General features: G+C 43.0%; 1 protein-coding gene and 1 long non-coding RNA gene across 2 annotated transcripts in view; one reads left to right on the forward strand and one right to left on the reverse strand.

Annotated features, from left to right (window-relative positions):
* The window catches only part of zswim7 (zinc finger, SWIM-type containing 7), a 26770-nt gene extending 17977 nt beyond the window's left edge, over positions 1-8793 (reverse strand). Inside the window, exon 1 of the mRNA XM_024431749.2 lies at positions 8501-8793. Coding sequence (XP_024287517.1) covers positions 8501-8576 — 76 coding nt within the window. The 5' untranslated portion in view covers positions 8577-8793. The remainder of the gene's footprint in view (positions 1-8500) is intronic.
* On the forward strand, positions 8761-22262 carry LOC121847159. The gene is made up of 3 exons (XR_006084085.1): positions 8761-8848; positions 21234-21325; positions 22069-22262. It is a non-coding gene; the product is annotated as an uncharacterized LOC121847159 (long non-coding RNA).
* The last annotated feature ends 90 nt before the right edge of the window (positions 22263-22352 follow it).

Raw genomic sequence — 22352 nt, forward strand, 5'->3', positions numbered from 1 at the left:
TTTGATCGTTGTCTCTGCTGAGAGGTCGGGGAGGAGGTCGATCTCCCAAAAGTCTGAGTAATGATCGACTACCAGCAGAAAGTCTTTGCCACTGTGCTGGAAGAGATCTAGACTTACTATCTGCCAGGGGCGCATCGGTAGCTCGTGGGACATCATCGTCTCTCTCTGTTGCTCAATGGCATATTCATTGCAGATTGTGCATTTACTGACATAGTCTTTGATTTCACTCTGCATTCCTGGCCAATACAGTGTTGTCTGTAACAGGCCTCACCTCCTATGTGACTTGAGTGCACGCGTGCCAACATCTCAGGGCGCAGAGACCGGGGAATAATGGCTCTCTGACACTTGAATATTACTCCGTTTTGAACACTGAGCTCCTCTTTGACTGGCCAATATTCTCTGACGGCTAAAGCAGTTTCTTCCCTGCAGTCGGGCCAGCCCATCAGAATCACAGACCTCAATGCCTGGAGTTGCCCGTCCCTGTCTGTGTGCTGTCTGATTTGTATAAAGCGCTGGTCCATAACATTGAGGTAGTCAGCCTGGTTGATGTGTTCAACATCCACTTGCTCTGTTTGTAAGCTGCACACTGCGTGTTGTTCATGCATGGAGCGTGTGTGAGTGTCTGATGCAGTAGCCCTGCTGAGCGTGTCACTCACATACATCTCTGGCCCTGGCTTATAGCATGCTCTGCAGTCGTTTTGGGGCATTCAGGAGAGGCTTGCTGAATATAGCAATAAGGGGCTTGTGATCTGTCTCTGCAGTAATATTGTCGCGCCCGTACAGGTAGTGGTGGAAGCGTTGGCATGCAAACACAATGCTGAGACTCTCCTTCTCTATCTGGGCATAGTTCTGCTCTGTTGGGGTGAGTGCCCTAGAGGCGAATGCCACAGGCTGGCCCTCCTGCATGAGGCAACAGCCAAGTCCATACTGGCTTGAGTCACTCTGAATCGTGACAGGTTTTGAAACATTGTAGTATCGCAGTACAGGTGTCTGGGTGACCAGTTGTTTTATTTCCCTCACCGCTGCGTCATGTTTTGGGAGCCAATACCAGATGGTGTCCTTGTCCATGAGCCTCCTCAGTGGATCACACACTTCAGAGAGCCGCGGTAGGAATTTGGCCAGGTAGGTGACGAATCCGACGAAGCGCTGCACTCCCTTCACGTCAGAGGGGTGGGGCATTTCCAAAACAGCCTTCACTTTTTCAGGATCCGCCTTCAATCCGGTGGAGGACAAGATGTGCCCATGAAAGCGGACCTCTGGCACTTTAAACTGAAGCTTTTTTATGCTTAACCTTAGCGTGACCTGTCTGCATCTGACCATCAGGGCCAGCAGCTTGGCATCATGGTCACATTCTGCCTCCTCATCATTGTCCCCACAGCCCACTACGAGGATGTCATCTGCTATGGGTTCCACGCCACTGAGTCCCATCAACAGCTCATGCTGTTTCCGCTGATACACCTCTGGAGCCACGGAGACACCAAACGGAAGCTTCAACCACCTCTTCCTGCCCAGGGTGTCCAAAAGGTGGTCATGTAGCTGCTGGGCTCGTCGAGCTTGCACTGCAGGAAGGCATCTCTGGCATCCACGAGCGTGAAGACTCTGGCCTTTGGGAGCTTGTAAAGAACATCCTCCAACGTGGGCATAATGTAATGTGAACGTCGCAGAGCCAGGTTGAGGTATTTAGGATCAATGCATATCCGTAGCTTGTCTGGTTTCTTGACGATAACCATATTACTTATCCAGTCTGTAGGCTCGGTGACGGATATGATGTGGCCATCTGCTTCGTATTTGTCAAGCTGAGCCTTCGTAGCTGCTTTCATGGCCACTGGTACATTGCGGGGTGCACACTGGACAGGCTGGATTGCTGCGTCCAACTCAAAGTGGACTTCCCCGGGAACTGACTCAACCGGTGCGTTGAAGACATCATGGTACTTGCTTAGGAGTGTCTCCTTGCTCAGGGGCCCAGCCTGGACTTTGTCTGTAATGTTAAGATCAGCTGGGATGGTGAAGTTAATAAGTCCAAGGCGCTCGCATGTAGAACCTGACAGTAATGGCTGTTGACTAGCCTCAACTATTTCAAACTCAAGGGTGTATTTCTGGCCACGTAAAACACACTCTGTCACAAACAGGCCTAAAGAGGTCATGAACTGGCCTGAATACAGTTTCATCTTGGTGCTACTCTGTGTGAGTTTGTCTCTGGGCGCGAGCCTCCTTTTGTCTTTAAGGCTCATAACGTTGCATGTGGCCCCTGAACCTAGCTGGCATTGCTGTGGTTTATTATTAAGTAGCAGAGTGTCAAACCACTTTTGTCCTTTTGCCCTCACTGCCCCTATGCACTCGCTAGCATATACATCCTCTGTGCTGTCGTTCTCTTCATCTGTGTTTGTTTCCATAGAGTGCACTTTACCCTCCTTTCCCTTGCTTTTCATGCAGACCCTTGCGAAGTGATTAGCTGTACCACAGGATTTGCATATTTTTCCATAGGCTGGGCAGTGTTCTTTTCCTAGTCCATGAGAAATGCCACAATATCGGCATGTATTGGGGTTGTCTACTGCAGAGTTGGCTGTAGTATTAGCATTAGCTGTGGCAAAGGAGAATTTCTTTACTGGCTGCCTGAATGTAGCATTCACATTGTCCATATGTTGCCTTTCTAGCTCCATGGACCTTATCCGTATATCAGGAAGCTCTGCTGCACGGCATGTCTCCACTGCCAAGACAAACGTCTGCGGGTGCCCTCATCAGTTATGCCAAGCACAATCATATCTCTGATCAGTTCATCTCTTAAAGCACCATAGTCACATGTAGCTGCCTTTTCCCTTAACCTAGTGACAAAGCTGTCAATGGACTCCCCGTCCTCCTGTTTGCAATGACCGAAAACATAACGCTCGTAGATGACGTTCTTTGGTGGCGTAAAGTAATGTTCAAGAGCATCAAGAATAGCTATAGCGTTACCTTGCTGAGCTGCTGTTAGGTTCAGGTTGTGTTTGTATACGTGTCGGCATTCAGTTCCCATTATAGTCCTCAAAGTGGCAGCCACTACCTCATCTTCCTTTTCCAGAAGTCCCGTTGCTAGCGCATAGTCCTCCCATTCACCTCTAAACGTATCCCAGTTCGTGCTCCAATCCGGCGGAAGGGGGAATGTTCGCTGCCATGTCTAACCGGTGCTAACAACACTGAAGCTAACTACCAAACTCACTCTAGCTAAGGCCAATTCCGGGTGAAATTTTACACAAATAAGCATTTGTTTGTAAACCAAAGCAGGTGACTCTAATTTGCGGAAAGCATGGTTAGTTATCCGACTCTGACACCATGTATGAATGTTAAATGACGAGACAGAGGCATTGATGCGAGTAACCAGTCTTGTTCAGTACATCACAACACATCCGTGTATCTCAAGCACCCCGGTATAACACAAGAGTTGCAGTAATGAACATTTACCAACAGATGGAATCACTGTGCCATCTTACACCCATAACATATACCACCCAGCTAAGCTACGAGAGAAGTGAATAATCAAGTCAATAAACGTTGTGTAGTTAGTTAGATAGCATAAAGTAAATAATGGCAAGGTCAATGTATTAGAGGCCAACTAATGCTACAGTAGTTAGCTAACATACCTGGTACATACTGCTGTAATGATATGCTATGTGGTTCGTAAGGATAGCGTAGCTAACAAATTGTCAGCCAACATAACATGTAACTTATTAGAAAAGTCATTACATTGCTCATTATTATCATAACATTTGTCATAATTAGGTAAAGCAACAAATTTGAATCCGTTCTTGTTGAACTTTTTCTGCCATTTTTTTCAAATCTGAAAATGTTGTGAGGCCACACTCATTTTCTGAAGAATTGCATTATGAGCCATAGAAGCACAGAAATAGTGTCCATTGCTTGTATACTTATTTTGGCGAATGTAGTACGGAGCGGCCTTCTGGTCAGACTTGAGGCGCACACACCACCCACAGCTTCCGAGTATATTACTCGCTAATGTCTAGTCTCTAGTTAACAAGGTACACAAAATTAGGGCATGGGTTGCTTTCAAGAGAGACATCAGGAATTGTAACATACTCTTGTAGTACCTGGGCTGATTGTAGTACCCAGGCTGGCAAAACACTGGATCACTGCTACTCTAACTTCTGCGATGCATACAAGGCCCTCCCCCGCCCTCCCTTCGGCAAATCTGACCACGACTCCATTTTGCTTCTCCCCCTCTATAGGCAGAAACTCAATCAGGATGTACCGGTGACAAGGATTATTCAACGCTGGTCTGACCAATCGGAATCCACGTTTCAAAATTGTTTTGATCACCCAGATTGGGACATGTAGCCTCAGAGAATAATGTAGATTTATACGCTTATTTGGTAAGTGAGTTTATAAGGAAGTGCATAGGAGATGTTGTACCCACTGTGACTATTAAAACCTACCCTAACCAGAAACCGTGGATAGATGGCTGCATTTGTGCAAAACTGAAAGCGCGAACCACCGCATTTAACCATGGAAAGGTGACTGGGAATATGGCCGAATACAAACAGTGTCGTTTTTCTCTCCTCATGGCAATCAAACAAGTGAAATGTCAGTATAGGGACAAAGTGGAGACGCAATTCAAAGGCTCAGACACGAGACGTATGTGGCAGGTTCTACAGACAATCACGGACTACAAAAAGAAAACCAGCCACGTTACGGACACCGAAGTCTTGCTTCCAGACAAACTAAACACCTTCTTTGCCCGCTTTGAGCATAATATAGTGCCACCAATGCGGCCCTCTACCAAGGACTGTGGGCTCTCTTTCTCAGTGGCCGACGCGAGTAAGACATTTAAACATGTTGCGACCCTTGCAAGGCTGCCGGCCCAGAAGGCATCCTTAGCCGCATCCTCAGAGCATGCGCAGACCAGCTGGTTGGTGTGTTTACGGACATATTCAATCTCTCACTATCCCTGTCTGCTGTCACCACATGCTTCAAGATGACCAACATTGTTCCTGTACTCAAGAAGGCAAAGGTAACTGAACTAAATTACTATCGCCCCGTAGCATTCACTTCTGTCATCATGAAGTGCTTTGAGAGACTAGTCAAGGATCATATCACCTCCACCTTACCTGTCACCCTAGACTCACTGCAATTTGCATACTGCCCCTATAGGTCCACAGACGATGCAATCACCATCACACTGCCCTATCCCATGTAAGAATGTTGTTCATTGACTACAGCTCAGCATTCAACACCATAGTACCCTCCAAGCTCATCATTAAGCTTGAGGCCCTGGGTCTCAACACCGCCCTGTGCAATTGAGTCCTGGACTTCCTGACAGGCCGCCCCCAGGTGGTGAAGGTAGGAAACAACATCTCCACTTCGCTGGTCCTCAACACTGGGGCCCCACAAGGGTGTGTTCTCAGCCCGCTCCTGTACTTCCTGTTCACCCATGACTGCGTGGCCATGCACGCCTCCAACTCGATCATCAAGTTTGCATACGGCACAACAGTAGTTGGCTTGATTACCAACAACGACGAGACAGCCTTAGGGAGGAGGTGAGGGCACTCGGCGTGTGGTGTCAGGAAAACAAGCTCTTACTCAACAAAACAAAAGGAGATGATCGTGGACTTTAGGAAACAGCAGAGGGAGCACCCCCCTATCCACATCGACAGGACATCAGTGGAGAAGGTGGAAAGTTAAGTTCATCTGAGTACAGATCACAGACAAACTGGAATGGTCCACCCACACAGACAGTGTGGTGAAGAAGGTGCAACAGCGCCTCTTCAACCTCAGGAGGCTGAAGAAATTTGGCTTGTCACCTAAAACCCTCAGAAACTTTTACAGATACACAATTGAGAGCATCCTGCTGAGCTGTATCACAGCCTGGTACAGCAACTGCACCGCCCACAACCGCAGAGCTCTCCAGAGTGTGGTGTGGTCTGTACAACGCATCACCGGGGGCAAACTACCTGCCCTCCAGGGCACCTACAGCACACGATTTCACAGGAAGGCCAGAAAGATCATCAAGGACAACAACCACTTGAGCCACTGCCTCTTCACCCTGCTACTATCCAGAAGGCGAGGTCAGTACAGGTGCATCAAAGCTGGGACCTAGAGACTGAAAAACAGCTTCTACTTCAAGGCCATCAGACGGTTAAACAGCCATCACTAACACAGAGAGGCTGCTGCCTACATACAGACTTGAAATCATTGGCCACTCTAACAAATGGATTTCTTGTCACTTTATTAATGCCACTTTAATAAATTATGTTTACATACCTTGCATTACTCATCCCATATGTATATACTGTATTTAATACCATCTATTGCATCTTGCCTATGCTGCTCGGGTCATTGCTCATCCATATATTCATATGTACATATTGTTATTCCATCCCTTTACTTAGATTTCTGTATATTAGGTAGTTGTTGTGGAATCGTTAGATTACTTGTTAGATATTGCTGCACTTTCGGGAACTAGATGCATAAGCATTTCGCTACACTCACAATAACATCTGCTAACAACGATTCGATTTGACATCAACTTTTTGCATCCTACCTAAAATCCATACTATGACTAATAAGCATACTACATACTCAATGTACGTCACAAATATTATGGTTAGCATGAGTATTCGAACACAGCTATGGTCGCTCTGTTTCGAGCTCCAAGACAGCTTTGCAGTATTTGTGTGTGTTATTTCTTACATTATTTGCTCAGAACGTTTATGATATTTTTTTATTTCTATTTTTGGGGACGTGTGTGTGTATTGTTTAGTATTACTGTACTGTTGGAGCTAGAAACATACGCATTTCGCTGCACCTACAAAAACATCTGCAAAATATGTGTGAGCGACCAATACAATTTTATTTTACTTAAAATCATAGGAGTCTCAATGGTCCATCTGACAATGACCATAAGACAAAGCCAGAACAACAGTGCCATCTTCTGGCTGGCATGCCCAACCACACTGCACACTGCCCTAACCCATCTGGACAAGAGGAATACCTATGTGAGAATGCTGTTCATCGACTACAGCTCGGCATTTAACACCATAGTACCCTCCAAGCTCGTCATCAAGCTCGAGACCCTGGGTCTCGACCCCGCCCTGTGCAACTGGGTACTGGACTTCCTGACGGGCCCGCCCCCAGGTGGTGAGGGTAGGCAACAACATCTCCTCCCCGCTGATCCTCAACACAAGCGTGCGTTCTGAGCCCTCTCCTGTACTCCCTGTTCACCCATGACTGCGTGGCCACGCACGCCTCCAACTCAATCATCAAGTTTGCGGACGACACAACAGTGGTAGGCTTGATTACCAACAACGACGAGACGGCCTACAGGGAGGAGGTGAGAGCCCTCGGAGTGTGGTGTCAGGAAAATAACCTCACACTCAACATCAACTAAACTAAGGAGATGATTGTGGACTTCAGGAAACAGCAGAGGGAACACCCCCCTATCCACATCGATGGAACAGTAGTGGAGAGGGTAGCTATTTTTAAGTTCCTCGGCATACACATCACAGACAAACTGAATTGGTCCACCCACACAGACAGCATCGTGAAGAAGGCGCAGCAGCGCCTCTTCAACCTCAGGAGGCTGAAGAAATTCGGCTTGTCACCAAAAGCACTCACAAACTTCTACAGATGCACAATCGAGAGCATCCTGGTGGAGCAGGCCGTATCACCGCCTGGTATGGCAACTGCTCCGCCCACAACCGTAAGGCTCTCCAGAGGGTAGTGAGGTCTGCACAACGCATCACCGGGGGCAAACTACCTGCCCTCCAGGACACCTACACCACCCGATGTTACAGGAAGGCCATAAAGATCATCAAGGACAACAACCACCCGAGCCACTGCCTGTTCACCCCGCTATCATCCAGAAGGCGAGGTCAGTACAGGTGCATCAAAGCTGGGACCGAGAGACTGAAAAACAGCTTCTATCTCAAGGTCATCAGACTGTTAAACAGCCACCACTAACATTGAGTGGCTGCTGCCAACACACTGACTCAACTCCAGCCACTTTAATAATGGGAATTGATGTTAAATGTAAAATATATCACTAGCCACTTTAAACAATGCTACCTAATATAATGTTTACATACCCTACATTATTCGGCTCATATGTATACGTATATACTGTACTCTATATCATCTACTGCATCTTTATGTAATACATGTATCACTAGCCACTTTAACTATGCCACTTTGTTTACATACTCATCTCATATGTATATACTGTACTCTATACCATCTACTGTATCTTGCCTATGCCGTTCTGTACCATCACTCATTCATATATCTTTATGTACATATTCTTTATCCCCTTACACTTGTGTGTATAAGACAGTAGTTTTGGAATTGTTAGTTAGATTACTTGTTGGTTATTACTGCATTGTCGGAACTAGAAGCACAAGCATTTCGCTACACTCGCATTAACATCTGCTAACCATGTGTATGTGACAAATAAAATTTTATTTTATTTGAGACTTGACAGATGAGATTCTGTTCAAGGAAAACTGTAACTCACTTTTAGTTTTCTCTTGGTATGTCTTCTGTATGTCTTTGAAGAGTTGTTCGGCCACCGTAGGTAAAAATGAAGGCATCTCAAAAATTAGCTACAGCAAATATACCAGAAAACGTTTATGGGCAAAGCGCACGAGATACAAAATTGATCAGAGGTCAACCAGTCGACATAGGTTGGTCAAAGTACTGAGTTGTTTACCTCATTAGTTATTGATCTACTAGAGGGACATTTTTAAATAATAAGATAGCTAGTTAGCTAAAACTCCCGGGTATTTTTCCAACTGGTTTTTGTTGTGTTCTTCGGGGGGGAAGTAAGCTATGTATTGGCGCCACCATCAGGATGGGAGGGAGGGTAAGTTATTTTAACTTGCAACTACTGTATTCAAGTGTTTGACTGCAACGTCTATTTTTAACCTTGTAGATGGCGCCAAATTTCAATAGAAAACATTCGATATTAGTAAAAAATGTGACTGGAATGTCCTACTTAAATCCATTTTTATTTGTCACATGCGCCGAATACAACAGGTACAAAACGTTCTGTAACTAAAACGAGAGTTTGTATTCGACAAATTCAGCTACACTGTAGGTTCCTCCCAGGTTCGTTCCGTTCAAGAAATGGGTGATATAAAATCTGAATGCACTACCAGCGTTTTGAAGTCTGTTTAATAATACTTTCATGTGGATATTCAGAAATTCCCAGCATAAATGGGACCAACCACCAGACAACCATTAGAGTCAGTTAAAATGTACAGTGCCATGTACAGTACCAATCAAAAGTTTGGACATGCCTACTCATTCAAGGGTTTTTCTTTATTTGTACTATTTTCTGCATTGTAGAATAATAGTGAAGACGTTAAAACTATGAAATAACAAAAAAAGTGTTAAACAAATCAAAATATATTTTAGATTATTCAAAGTAGCCACCCTTTGCCTTGATGACAGCTTTGCACACTCTTGATATTTTCTCAACCAGCTTCATGAGGTACTCACCTGGAATGCATTTCAATTAACAGGCGTTCCTTGTTAAACGGTTAATTTGTTGAATTCTATCCTTCTTAATGCATTTGAGCCAGTCAGTTGAGTTGTGACAAGGTTGGTAAAAGACAAAGCTCATATGATTAAATATCTGAACTGCTATTTTTCAGATGGCTAATGGTGATATCTATCACCTGATGGTTTATCAGGCAAAGGTTTTTCTCTAGCTGCTTTATTCATATTTCTTGTTGCATGTTTAGGTTGTATTTATCACATAAAATTACTGGGATGAATTTGAGTCCTATGCAAAAGTGGTAGAATGTTTAATGTGAGATGAAATATGTGTGTAGACTTCAGTTTAGCAATCCTAGCTGGGTACTTGCATTCAGTTCCTCCAATTACATTTTATGAATAGCGAAGATGCATTCAATTTGAGGAATTCAGATATGACATAATTTTTAGCACTGTTCCTAAACTACGGCGCATGGTTCAATGGAGTTCTTGGCCATACTACTGACTGCAAGTGGGTGGAGGAGGTGAGGCCAGACAGAGTAGTCATCTGCTCTGACTCATGTGCACCACTGATGAGTATACATTTGGTTACATTTGGTCTCAGAGCAGACAGGATGTATTGTATGAGGTTTTGCAGTGCTTGCATAGGGTGAAACAGATAGGGGTCTTTGTCATGTTCCTCTGAGTACCAGCTCATGTGAGAGTAAAGGGGAATGAGGAGGTGGATGTGATCGCCAAGCAGGCTATTAAACATCCTAATGTTGAGATGGAATTGTCAATCAGTAAAGCAGAAGTCAATGGGTTAATAAGAACAGGTGTTCAAAATAAGTGGCAAGAGTTGTGGAACAGGGAGAGAAAGACAAGACACCTGTATAAGATCCAGGAAAAGGTGGGTGCAGGAAGGTCCTCAGGCCGAGAGAGAAGGGAGGAAAGTGTAGTCACAAGGCTGAGACTGGGACACACAAGGTTCAATAGTACATTAAAATTGGTGAGGAAACATCCGACTGGGAGGTGTGATCATTGTCAGGAGGAGATGGAGACAGTCCACATCAACAACAAACTAGAATGGTCCAAACACACCAAGACAACCGTGAAGAGGGCACGACAAAGCCTATTTCCCCTCAAGAAACTAAAAAGATTTGGCATGGGTCCTGAGATCCTCAAAAGGTTCTACAGCTGCAACATCGAGAGCATCCTGACCGGTTGCATCACTGCCTGGTACGGCAATTGCTCGGCCTCCGACCGCAAGGCACTTCAGAGGGTAGTGCGTACGGCCCAGTACATCACTGGGGTTAAGCTGCCTGCCATCCAGGACCTCTACAGAGGGTAGTGCGTATGGCCCAGTACATCACTGGGGTAAAGCTGCCTGCCATCCAGGACCTCTACACCAGGCAGTGTCAGAGGAAGGCCCTGAAAATTGTCAAAGACCCCAGCCACCCCAATCATAGACTGTTCTCTCTACTACCGCATGGCAAGCGGTACCGGAGTGCCAAGTCTAGGACAAAAAGGCTTCTCAACAGTTTTTACCCCCAAGCCATAAGACTCCTGAACAGGTAGCCAAATGGTTACCCGGACTATTTGCATTGTGTGCCCCCCCCCCAACCCCTCTTTTACACTGCTGCTACTCTCTGTTCATCATATATGCATAGTCACTGTAACTATACATTCATGTACATACTACCTCAATTGGGCCGACCAACCAGTGCTCCCGCACATTGGCTAACCGGGCTATCTGCATTGTGTCCCACCACCCGCCAACCCCTCTTTTTACACCACTGCTACTCTCTGTTCATCATATATGCATAGTCACTTTAACCATACCCACATGTACATACTACATCAATCAGCCTGACTAACAGGTGTCTGTATATAGCCATGCTACTCTTATTTTCAAATGTCTTTTTACTGTTGTTTTATTTCTTTACTTACCTACACACACACACATACTTTTTTTTCTTCGCACTATTGGTTAGAGCCTGTAAGTAAGCATTTCACTATAAGGTATATCACTATATACCTGTTGTATTCGGCGCACGTGACAAATAAACTTTGATTCTATTACAGTGCCAGAAATATGTGAGGGAAAGGGAGCGATTGTTATTCGATTTGAGGAGTAATGGGGTTGAATGAAGTGAATAATCCTTCATAGCCAGGATTAAGTGAACTGCTGGGGAAATCTTCAGGGGATGTAGTATTTCATTGTGTACTTAGTTTCCTTAGGGAGCTGAGATTATTGGGTTTAGATTTAGTATTTAGACTGTGGCGGTAATGCACCTTAAAGTTGGTTGCCAACCACCATATAAAATCCACAGAAGAAGAAGAATGGTTCAATGCGCCAATTTGTTTTTTCAAATTGCCGCCGTCTTGGAGCTAGAATTTGGATCATGTATACTGTGCTGATGCCGATACAAAAAAAACAGTAACGGAGAGCAATGTACAATATGGTGAACTTAGCAAACAAGTCATTTTGGTAAGTATGGGGGCCGCCATCTTTATGTACCCTCGCCATTGAACACCAGATATTTCATTATGCAAACAAGCAGACTGATACAATGACATAGTAATTGTCAAGGACCTTCATAGACGTCATACTGCTGATGCTGATAACTCCACACCAGTGAAGTTACTGAAGGTGTCAAAGTCAATCAGTGAGTATCACAAGGTAGTCTAATCATCCACAGTTAGGTCAAATATATTTGCACCCTTGCACTTTTCTTAAATAATTTCCCATTTCTTCTTAAATAAATTAATACATAAAAACATGGTCACCACACCTTGATATTGGATTTATCAAATTAAGCGTTATTTATACAGCACATTTCAGACATGGAATGCAACGCAATGTGCTGTACAGCAAAAAAATGTATAAACAATCAAAATAAAATATTTACTACACAACAAACATAATGTAAAAAAACAAAAGAATGACACAAACTGAACAACTAAAATGCACCCTAAGGAAAAGCAAAGTTCAAAATGTGTTTTAAGATCTCTTTTAAATATGTCCATTGATTCAAGCCCCCCTCAGATTCTCTGGCAGGCTATTCCAGATGCTGGGGGCATAATAACTAAAGGCTGCCTCTCCATGCCTCTTGGTCCTAGGCTTTGGGATAGATAAAAGGCCAGTGCCAGAGGACCTGAGGGACCTACTGGGTACATCACTTAAAAGCATGTCTGACATGTATTGGGCTGCACAATCGTGGATTGATTTAAAAGAATAGAAGAATCTTAAAATGTATTCTTAAAAACTCAAAAACAGCCAGTGCAGAGACATTAAAACTGGTGTAATGCGTGCTCTTCGTCTGGTCAGTAACCATGCTGCAGCATTCTGTAAGTTTTGCAGTTGAACAATGGCTTTCTTGGGTAGACCAGACAGGAGGGCATTACTGTAGCCAAGCCTGCTGGTAATAAAAGCATGGATGAGTCTCTCTGTATCAGCCTGAGTGAGAAACAGTGGGGCAAAAAAAAAGCTTTAAAGCTATTTTGGTCACACTCCTAATGTGTGATTCGAAGTTTAGTTCAGAATCTAAAATAACACCTAGGTTTTTAACCTCGTGTTATGTCTTTATTGCCCAAGAATTCAAATGTGCGACTAGATCGTCTCTGTGCTTTGGCTCCAACAATAATTACCTCTGTCTTGTCTTGATTTAACTGAAAGAAGTTGTGAGCCATCCAAGTATTTAAATTACTAATACAGTCTAATAATTGATCCATGGAGCTAAAAATACTCTGGTGACACAGAAATGTAAAGTTGTGTATTGTCTGCGTAGCAGTGAAAATCAATGTTGTGGTTTCTGATAACGCTGCCAAGGGGTAACATATATAAATTGAACAGTCCCGGACCCAAAATTGAGCCTTGTGGAATGTCACATGTGGTATGTACAGTGGGGCAAAAAATTATTTAGTCAGCCACCAATTGTGCATGTTCTCCCACTTAAAAAGATGAGAGAGGCCTGTAATTTTCATCATAGGTACACTTCAACTATGACAGACAAAATAAGAGAAAAAAATCCAGAAAATCACATTGTAGGATTTTTAATGAATTTATTTGCAAATTATGGTGGAAATAAGTATTTGGTCAATAACAAAATTTTATCTTGGTACTTTGTTACATACCCTTTGTTGGCAATGACAGAGGTCAAACGTTTTCTGTAAGTCTTCACGAGGTTTTCACACACTGTTGCTGGTATTTTGGCCCATTCCTCCATGCAGATCTCCTCTAGAGCAGTGATGTTTTGGGGCTGTTGCTGGGCAACACGGACTTTCAACTCCCTCCAAAGATTTTCTATGGGGTTGAGATCTTGAGACTGGCTAGGCCACTCCAGGACCTTGAAATGCTTCTTACGAAGCCACTCCTTCGTTGCCCGGGCGGTGTGTTTGGGATCATTGTCATGCTGAAAGACCCAGCCACGTTTCATCTTCAATGACCTTGCTGATGGAAGGAGGTTTTCACTCAAAATCTCACGATACATGGCCCCATTCATTCTTTCCTTTACACGGATCAGTCGTCCTGGTCCCTTTGCAGAAAAACAGCCCCAAAGCATGATGTTTCCACCCCCATGCTTCACAGTAGGCATGGTGTTCTTTGGATGCAACTCAGCATTCTTTGTCCTCCAAACACGACGAGTTGAGTTTTTACCAAAAAGTTATATTTTGGTTTCATCTGACCATATGACATTCTCCCAATCTTCTTCTGGATCATCCAAATGCTCTCTAGAAAACTTCAGACGGGCCTGGACATGTACTGGCTTTAGCAGGGGGACACGTCTGGCACTGCAGGATTTGAGTCCCTGGCGGCGTAGTGTGTTACTGATGGTAGGCTTTGTTACTTTGGTCCCAGCTCTCTGCAGGTCATTCACTAGGTCCCCCCGTGTAGTTCTGGGATTTTTGCTCACCGTTCTTGTGATCATTTTGACCCCACGGGGTGAGATCTTGCGTGGAGCCCCAGATCGAGGGAGATTATCAGTGGTCTTGTATGTCTTCCATTTCCTAATAATTGCTCCCACAGTTGATTTCTTCAAACAAAGCTGCTTACCTATTGCAGATTCAGTCTTCCCAGCCTGGTGCAGGTCTACAATTTTGTTTCTGGTGTTCTTTGACAGCTCTTTGGTCTTGGCCAGAGTTTTGAGTGTGACTGTTTGAGGTTGTGGACAGGTGTCTTTTATACTGATAACAAGTTCAAACAGGTGCCATTAATACAGGTAACGAGTGGAGGACAGAGGAGCCTCTTAAAGAAGAAGTTACAGGTCTATGAGAGCCAGAAATCTTGCTTGTTTGTAGGTGACCAAATACTTATTTTCCACCATCATTTGCAAATAAATTCATTAAAAATCCTACAATGTGATTTTCTGGATTTTGTCTCTCATTTTGTCTGTCATAGTTTAAGTGTACCTATGATGAAAATGACAGGCCTCTCTCATCTTTTTAAGTGGGAGAACTTGCACAATTGGTGGCTGACTAAATACTTTTTTGCCCCACTGTATGTTCCCCAAGGGTAACAAAAAAACTCTTGACCGGTTATATACGTCCTAAACCCGCCTCTCCAGTCTGTCCAGGAGGACATCATGGTCAACAGTGTCGAATGCAGCATTTAAATCTAAGAGTACAAGGACAGAGAGCTGTTTGGCATCTGTGTTGGCTTTAAGATCATTTACACTTTAACTAAGGCTGTCTCTGTGCTGTTGGCACTTTTAAAAAAATTGAGCAGTTTGAAAACCAGTTCCTCCAGAATTTTGCTTAAGAATGGAAGGTTGGAGATTGCCGTGAAAATTGCTAAGTGCTGAAGAATCTAGATTACTTCAGAAGGGGTTTCACCATAGCAGTTTTTAGTGCATTGGGGAAAGTGCCTGTGAACAGGGAGTGATTAACAATAGCTAGCACTTCTTCAGATATGCAATTAAAAACTGTTTTGAAGAAGGCGGTGGGGATAGGATCAAGAAGGCAGGTAGAAGGCATACGTTGTGATATCACTTTCCCGAGCATGTCTGTGTGAACCAGGGAACATAAATCCATAGTGCCTTTACGTGTTAGGCTAGGGCCCATATCAAACTTCTCATCAGGTCTGCCTTTCTGCTATTTCTCTTTAAATGATTAGTTTCCTCACTCATATAACATGCTCTCCATTTGGATGTGGCCTTTTTCAACTTTACTGGAGCTATGGCAACAACGGTTGCCCTTAATTTGCTATTAAAGTTATCAACTAAATCATCACAGGAAGGTAGAATATGTGGCGGAATATTGTTCATACACTCAATAAAACCTGTAGCAACTTCAGAGGTGAGATAGCATTTCTTAATAATGCATTCAGTATTACCCTGTGCTATGGGCAACAAGGTAATAAAAATACACAGTGGTGATCAGATAAAGCAACATCAACAATAGACGATATGTCAATAGAAAGACCCTTTAATAACTAGGTCTAGACAATGGATGTGGTTATGGGTGGGCCGAGTAACATGTTGGATAAAGTCCATAGAGCTCAAAATATTCATCAATTCAATGGCCTTGGAGTCCGTCTCTTTGTCAACGTGAATATTAAAATCGCCCAACACAATGATTTTATCATAGTTCTCAAGGACAATAGACAATAGTTCAGATAAATCAGTAAAGAAAGTGGGTCAGTGCTTTGGTGGCCTTTACAGGGTTATGGCCAGCACTGGTGGATGACATTTAAACAGTATAGCATGATGCTCAAAAGACCCAAAGTTGCCATACGAAATGTCCTTACAGCTGAGAGCATTAGTAAAAATAGACACTGTCCCCCCATGCTTATTCCCTTTTCTGAATAGAGTAGGAAAATCTGTAGTCCGGGGGGTGGCTTCAAAAAGAGCGGCACTACAGTCTGATGACAGCCATGTTTTAGTGAGAAACATGCAATCAACTTTGCGCTCAGTAATGAGATCATTCACGAGAAAGGTTTTACTTGAGATTGCTCTAACATTTATGAGCGCCATATTCAATGAGTGTGGGCCACTCTGCCCCTCGAGCATCTGCCTCGAGGTAACTAATGCAATAACAACCAAATTATTAATGTTATAACCACGTTTTCTAACATTTTCCAATCTATCAGAATGGTAGGATATGACAGTTTGTATAAACTCCCTTGAAGGCAGAGTTAAAGGAACATAAATTAAGTTACTCACAATAATCATAGTGCCATTTCTACAGGAGTTGATATGCTTTCTAAGTCTTCTGTTGCTTATTTTGACAGGGAGACCTGGAGCACTACAACATTGCAAAACCAATTTTAGTTTTGTAAACTTTTGTTTACACTTTAAATTGAGAAAATAAAGATACAATTATTGGCAGCCCAGAGCGAGTACTTGGTTGCAAACCCTTTGGCCAAGATAACTGCAGACAAATGCTTCTTGTAACCATCAATGAGCTTGCTGCACCTTTCTACTGGCAATTTGGCCCACTTTTCAGCAGCAAAATGTTCTAATTCTTCCGTCTTTGACAGGTGCCCTCCACCGACTGCTGTTTTCATATTTCGCTATAGGTTTTGGATTTGATTCAGATCTGGACTCTTAGCTGGCCACTCCAGAACAGTCCAGCATCTCTTCTTGAACCATCCATGGGTGCTTTTTGGCATCATTGTCCTGCTGGAAGGCCCAGCAAAGAGCCCAATCAGCAGATTATCCAACTGTTTTGCAGTGCAATGTTCAACCAAGTGTCCAAAAACTGTCTCTCTGTTGAAGGTTGTGGGTGTTCAATCAGGACATTCAACCGCAAACAGATCAAAAGCACCCTGGAATGGTTCAAGAAGAAATTATGTTCTGGAGTGGCCAGAGAAGAGTCCAGGGCCCAGATTCACAAAACTTTCTTAAGAAGAAATTTCTTCTTAACTGCCATTTTTTCATTAACTAAAGATTTAAGAAGAAATTTAAGCAAAGTTGCTAGTCCTCAAAAAGGTTATTGGAAATGTTCTTGGTCTGTATCTTGTTTCTCCTTAAGCAAAAAGTTAAGAAGAAATTAGATTCTTGAAAATAAAGTTATTGGAAATGTTCTTAATTCCATGATAGCTAAACTCTTGTCTTAAACTAAGGGTAGTGAGAAAAAAGCTCATGCAAGCAACTGAACAAGTTTAATTCACTCACAAACCCAAGAACTTGTTTTAGAACATATGCTAACATGATTGCCATTGCTAGCTAGATAGCTAGCTAAAACGATTGTCGAACCCTAAAATCTTTGCAAGAAAATCATTCAATCTTATATTGTTGAGGAACTGCAATTACAAACGATCTTATGAACTTCATATGTTTCTTAATTAAGAAGCTTCCTAAGTTTTTGCGTAAGAAGTGTTTTGTGAATCTGGGCCAGATCTTTATCACATCCATAACCTAAATCAAATTCAAGTTTATTGGTCGCATACACAGTTTAGCAGATGTTATAGCGGGTGCAGCGAAAAGCTTATGGTCCTAACAATGCAGATAAATGTCAAACATGTACACAAATAAAATAAAAACATTATAATCAAGAAATGACAAGAGCTGAAAACAGCAGTTGGTGAAGGGCATTTCTAACATTAAAGAATTAGAGCATTGCTGTTGAAGACTGGGCCAAATTGCCAGTAGAAAGCTCATTGATGGCTACAACTTCAAGAAGCATTTCTTGGCAGTTATCTTGGCCAAAGGCTGTACAACCAAGTACTAAACTCAGCAAAAAATAAATGTCAACTGAGTTTATTTTCAGCAGACTTAACTTTATGGCTGGGGGCAGTATTGAGTAGCTTGGATGAATAAGGTGCCCAGAGTAAACTGTCTGTTACTCAGTCCCAGTTGCTAATATATGCATATTATTAGTACATTGGGATAGAAAACACTCAGAAGTTTCTAAAACTGTTTCAATGATGTCTGTGAGTATAACAGAACACATATGGGGGGCAAAAATCTGAGAAAAAATCCAACCAGGAATGGGAAATCTGAGGTTGGTCATTTTTCAACTCATTCCCTATTGAAGATACAGTGAGATATTGGTCATGTTGCACTTCCTAAGGCTTCCACTAGATGTCAACAGTCTTTAGAAACTTGTTTGAGGCTTCTACTGTAAAGGAGGGGCTCATAAGGGCTCTTTGAGTCAGTGGTCTGGCAGATTGCCACAAGCTCGTGACGCTCGTTCATGTGAGAGTTAACTCGTGTTCCATTGCTTTTCTGAAGACAAAAGGAATTCTCAGGTTGGAACATTATTGAAGATTTATGTTAAAAACATCCTAAAGATTGATTCTATACATCGTTTGACATGTTTCTACGGACTGTAACGGAACTTTTGGACTTTTCGTCTGCAACTAGTGAACGCGCTTCGTGAGTTTTGGATTTGTTTACAAAACGCGCTAACAAAAGTAGCAATTTGGACATAAATGATGGGACATTATCAAACAAACAAACATTTATTGTGGAACTGGGATTCCTGGGAGTGCATTCTGATGATCATCAAAGGTAAGTGAATATTTATAATGTTATTTCTGACTTCTGTTGACTGCACAATATGGCGGATATCTTTTTGGCTTGTTTGGTCTCTGAGCGCCGTACTCAGATTATTGCATGGTTTGCTTTTTCCATAAAGCTTTTTGAAATCTGACACAGCGGTTGCATTAAGGAGAAGTGTATCTAAAGTTCCATGCATAACACTTGTATTTTCATCAACATTTATTATGAGAATTTCTGTAAATTGATGTTGCTCTCTGCAAAATCACCAGATGTTTTTGGAACTACTGAACATAATGCGCCAATGTATACTGAGATTTTTTTATATTAACTTTATCGAACAAAACATACATGTATTGTGTAACATGAAGTCCTATGAGTGTCATCTGATGAAGATCCTCAAAGGTTAGTGATGAATTCTATCCCTATTTCCTATTTCTGATCTTTGGCTGGAAAAATGGCTGTGTTTTTCTCTGACTTGGCTCTGACCTAACATAATCATTTGTGGTGCTTTCGCAGTAAAGCCTATTTGAAATCATCGGACACTGTGGTGGAATTAACAAGAAGTGTATCTTTAAAATGGTGTGAAATACTTCAATGTTTGAATCATTTTAATTATGGGATTTCTGTTGTTTTGAATTTGGCGCCCTGCACTTTCACTGGCTGTTGTTGTATCGATCCCATTAGCGGGATCTCAGCCATAAGAAGTTGAACATGTGTAAATATTTGTATGAACATAACAAGATTCAACAGACATAAATTGAACAAGTTCCACAGACATGTGACTAACAGAAATTGAATAATGTGTCCCTGAACAAAGGGGCGGTCAAAAGTAACAGTCAGTATCTGGTGTGGCCACCAGCTGCATTAAATACTGCAGTGCATCTCCTCCTCATGGTCTGTACCAGATTTGCCAGTTCTTGCTGTGAGATGTTACCCCACTCTTCCACCAAGGCACCTGCATGTTCCTGGACATTTCTGGGGGGAATGGCCCTATCCCTCACCCTCCAATCCAACAGGTCCCAGACGTGCTCAATGGGATTGAGATCCGGGCTCTTCGCTGGCCATGGCAGAACACTGACATTCCTGTCTTGCAGGAAATCAAGCACAGAACGAGCAGTATGGCTGGTGGCATTGTCATGCTGGAGGGTCATGTCAGGATGAGCCTGCAGGAAGGGTACCACATGAGAGAGGAGGATGTCTTCCCTGTAATGCACAGCGATGCCTGCAATGACAACAAGCTCAGTCCGATGATGCTGTGACCCTCCACCTCCAAATCGATCCCGCTCCAGATTACAGGCTTCGGTGTAACGCTCATTCCTTCGACGATAAACGCGAATCCGACCATCACCCCTGGTGAGACAAAACCGCGACTCGTCAGTGAAGAGCACTTTTTGCCAGTCCTGTCTGGTCCAGCGACGGTGGGTTTGTGCCCATAGGTGACGTTGTTGTCGGTGATGTCTGGTGAGAACCTGCCTTACAACAGGCCTACAAGCCCTCAGTCCAGCCTCTCTCAGCCTATTGCAGACAGTCTGAGCCATGATGGAGGAATTGTGCATTCCTGGTGTAACTCGAGCAGTTGTTGTTTCCATCCTGTACCTGTCCCGCAGGTGTGATGTTCAGATGTACCGGTCCTGTGCAGGTGTTGTTACACGTGGTTTGCCACTGTGAGGCTGATCAGCTGTCCGTCCGGTCTCCCTGTAGTGCTGTCTTAGGCGTCTCACAGTACGGACATTTCCCTGGCCACATCTGCAGTTCTCATGCCTCCTTGCAGCATGCCTAAAGCACTTTCACGCAGATGAGCAGGGACCCTGGGCATCTTTCTTTTTGTGTTTTTCAGTCAGTAGAAAGGCCTCTTTTGTGTCCTAAGGTTTCATAACTGTGACCTTAATTTCCTAGTGTCTTAACGACCTTTCCACAGGTGCATGCTCATTAATTGTTTATGGTTCATTGAACAAGCATGGAGAACAGTGTTTAAACCATTACAATGAAGATCTGTGAAGTTATTTGGATTTTTACAAATGATTTTTGAAAGACAGCGTCCTGAAAAAGGGACGTTTCTTTTTTTGCTGTGTTTAGCTCCAGGGTGTTCATTTTTGTAAACTTAAGTTTACAAAAATAAAATTGGTTCTGCAATGTTGAAAAATCCAATGAGGTTTGGAGACAACCGTTTTTTCAATTTCAACTTATTTTAGAAGAAATAGGGAATTATTTAATTATTAAGAAAAGTGCAAGGGTGCCAATATATTTGTCCACAACAGTTTGTGGATAGACAAAAGTCATAGAAAATAATAATTGACAAAAGTCAAATTTATTCTCTTCTCATAGGTTACAAAGATCTGCATGATCCTGGATCTGATTTCAAACCCTACAGGTCCCCTTTCAACCCAAAAATCTAGACCGTGTGGAGAAAATACAGGGTAAGTTATTGAAAATAATTATTGGAAACCTGGTGTTATCCGCAGAGAACATTCAACAGACTGCTTTAAGCGATATATTTCCTCTTTTCCAAGTTAGAGAGGTGCAGGCCAAGATGTGTGTGCTCTTGTTCCATGTCAAGTCATATGTAGACACAAGACTAGACAGTGAAGTAAACAGTCTATACATTGCAGTCTCAACTGGCCAAACCAAACTACAAATATGGGACAGACTAATATCCATCTCTGCATAAACGTACCCCAATTTCTCAACGCTGGTGTAGTGACCAGCGCTACCTCACCACCACCAAAGACACAACAATCTCTTAAATTTAGGACATCTCTGTTCTTGGAATGAGCAGGCTATATAACTATGAAAGGGCTTGCTACTTGTCATCTTTAACTGTTAGCCTTGAAGTCATGACAACAGAAGAATACCTTACTTCTCACCAATTCAGTACTGAAGTCCTACCTGACCCAAAGAAACTTGCTCCATCTTTTGGCTGATGCAGAATGTTGAGGACAACGGAGGGGCCAGACATCTGGTCGAAAGTAGGGTTTAACTTACTGATTTAGCCTTGTTTGTCCGGCTCCTCAAAAGATATGCTAGAAGCCATGATTGAAACAAACAAGTTGTCTTGGAGGTGTGGTTTTTTATGGGTGTTTCTTGGGTGTGTCCTTTCCACCACCAAGACACACCCGTGTGTCAGACCCTCTAAAAAAAAAAAGGTTGTCTTGTCTTTCAGGTGTACCGCATTCCAGAGATCCCACGTTCCAGCCAAAAGAATGCTACACATTTGGCCTGATTTACAGTCTGTTGGTCTTCAGCCGGAATGTGGAAAGGCTGTTCCGTTGAGCGTTCTTTCGGCATACCAAATAAAACAAAGTTGATTGTTTTTGGTTGTGGTCATTTAACTATACTATGAGTCATTATAGATGAGCATTGCATTGTATTGATGAAGCTATTAGCCTCTTGACCTAGACTTCATGATAGAGGTCTCAGAACCTGTAAGCCAATGACCAATCCGAG

The sequence above is a fragment of the Oncorhynchus tshawytscha genome, linkage group LG09, assembly GCF_018296145.1.
Source record: "Oncorhynchus tshawytscha isolate Ot180627B linkage group LG09, Otsh_v2.0, whole genome shotgun sequence".
NCBI lineage: Eukaryota > Metazoa > Chordata > Actinopteri > Salmoniformes > Salmonidae > Oncorhynchus > Oncorhynchus tshawytscha.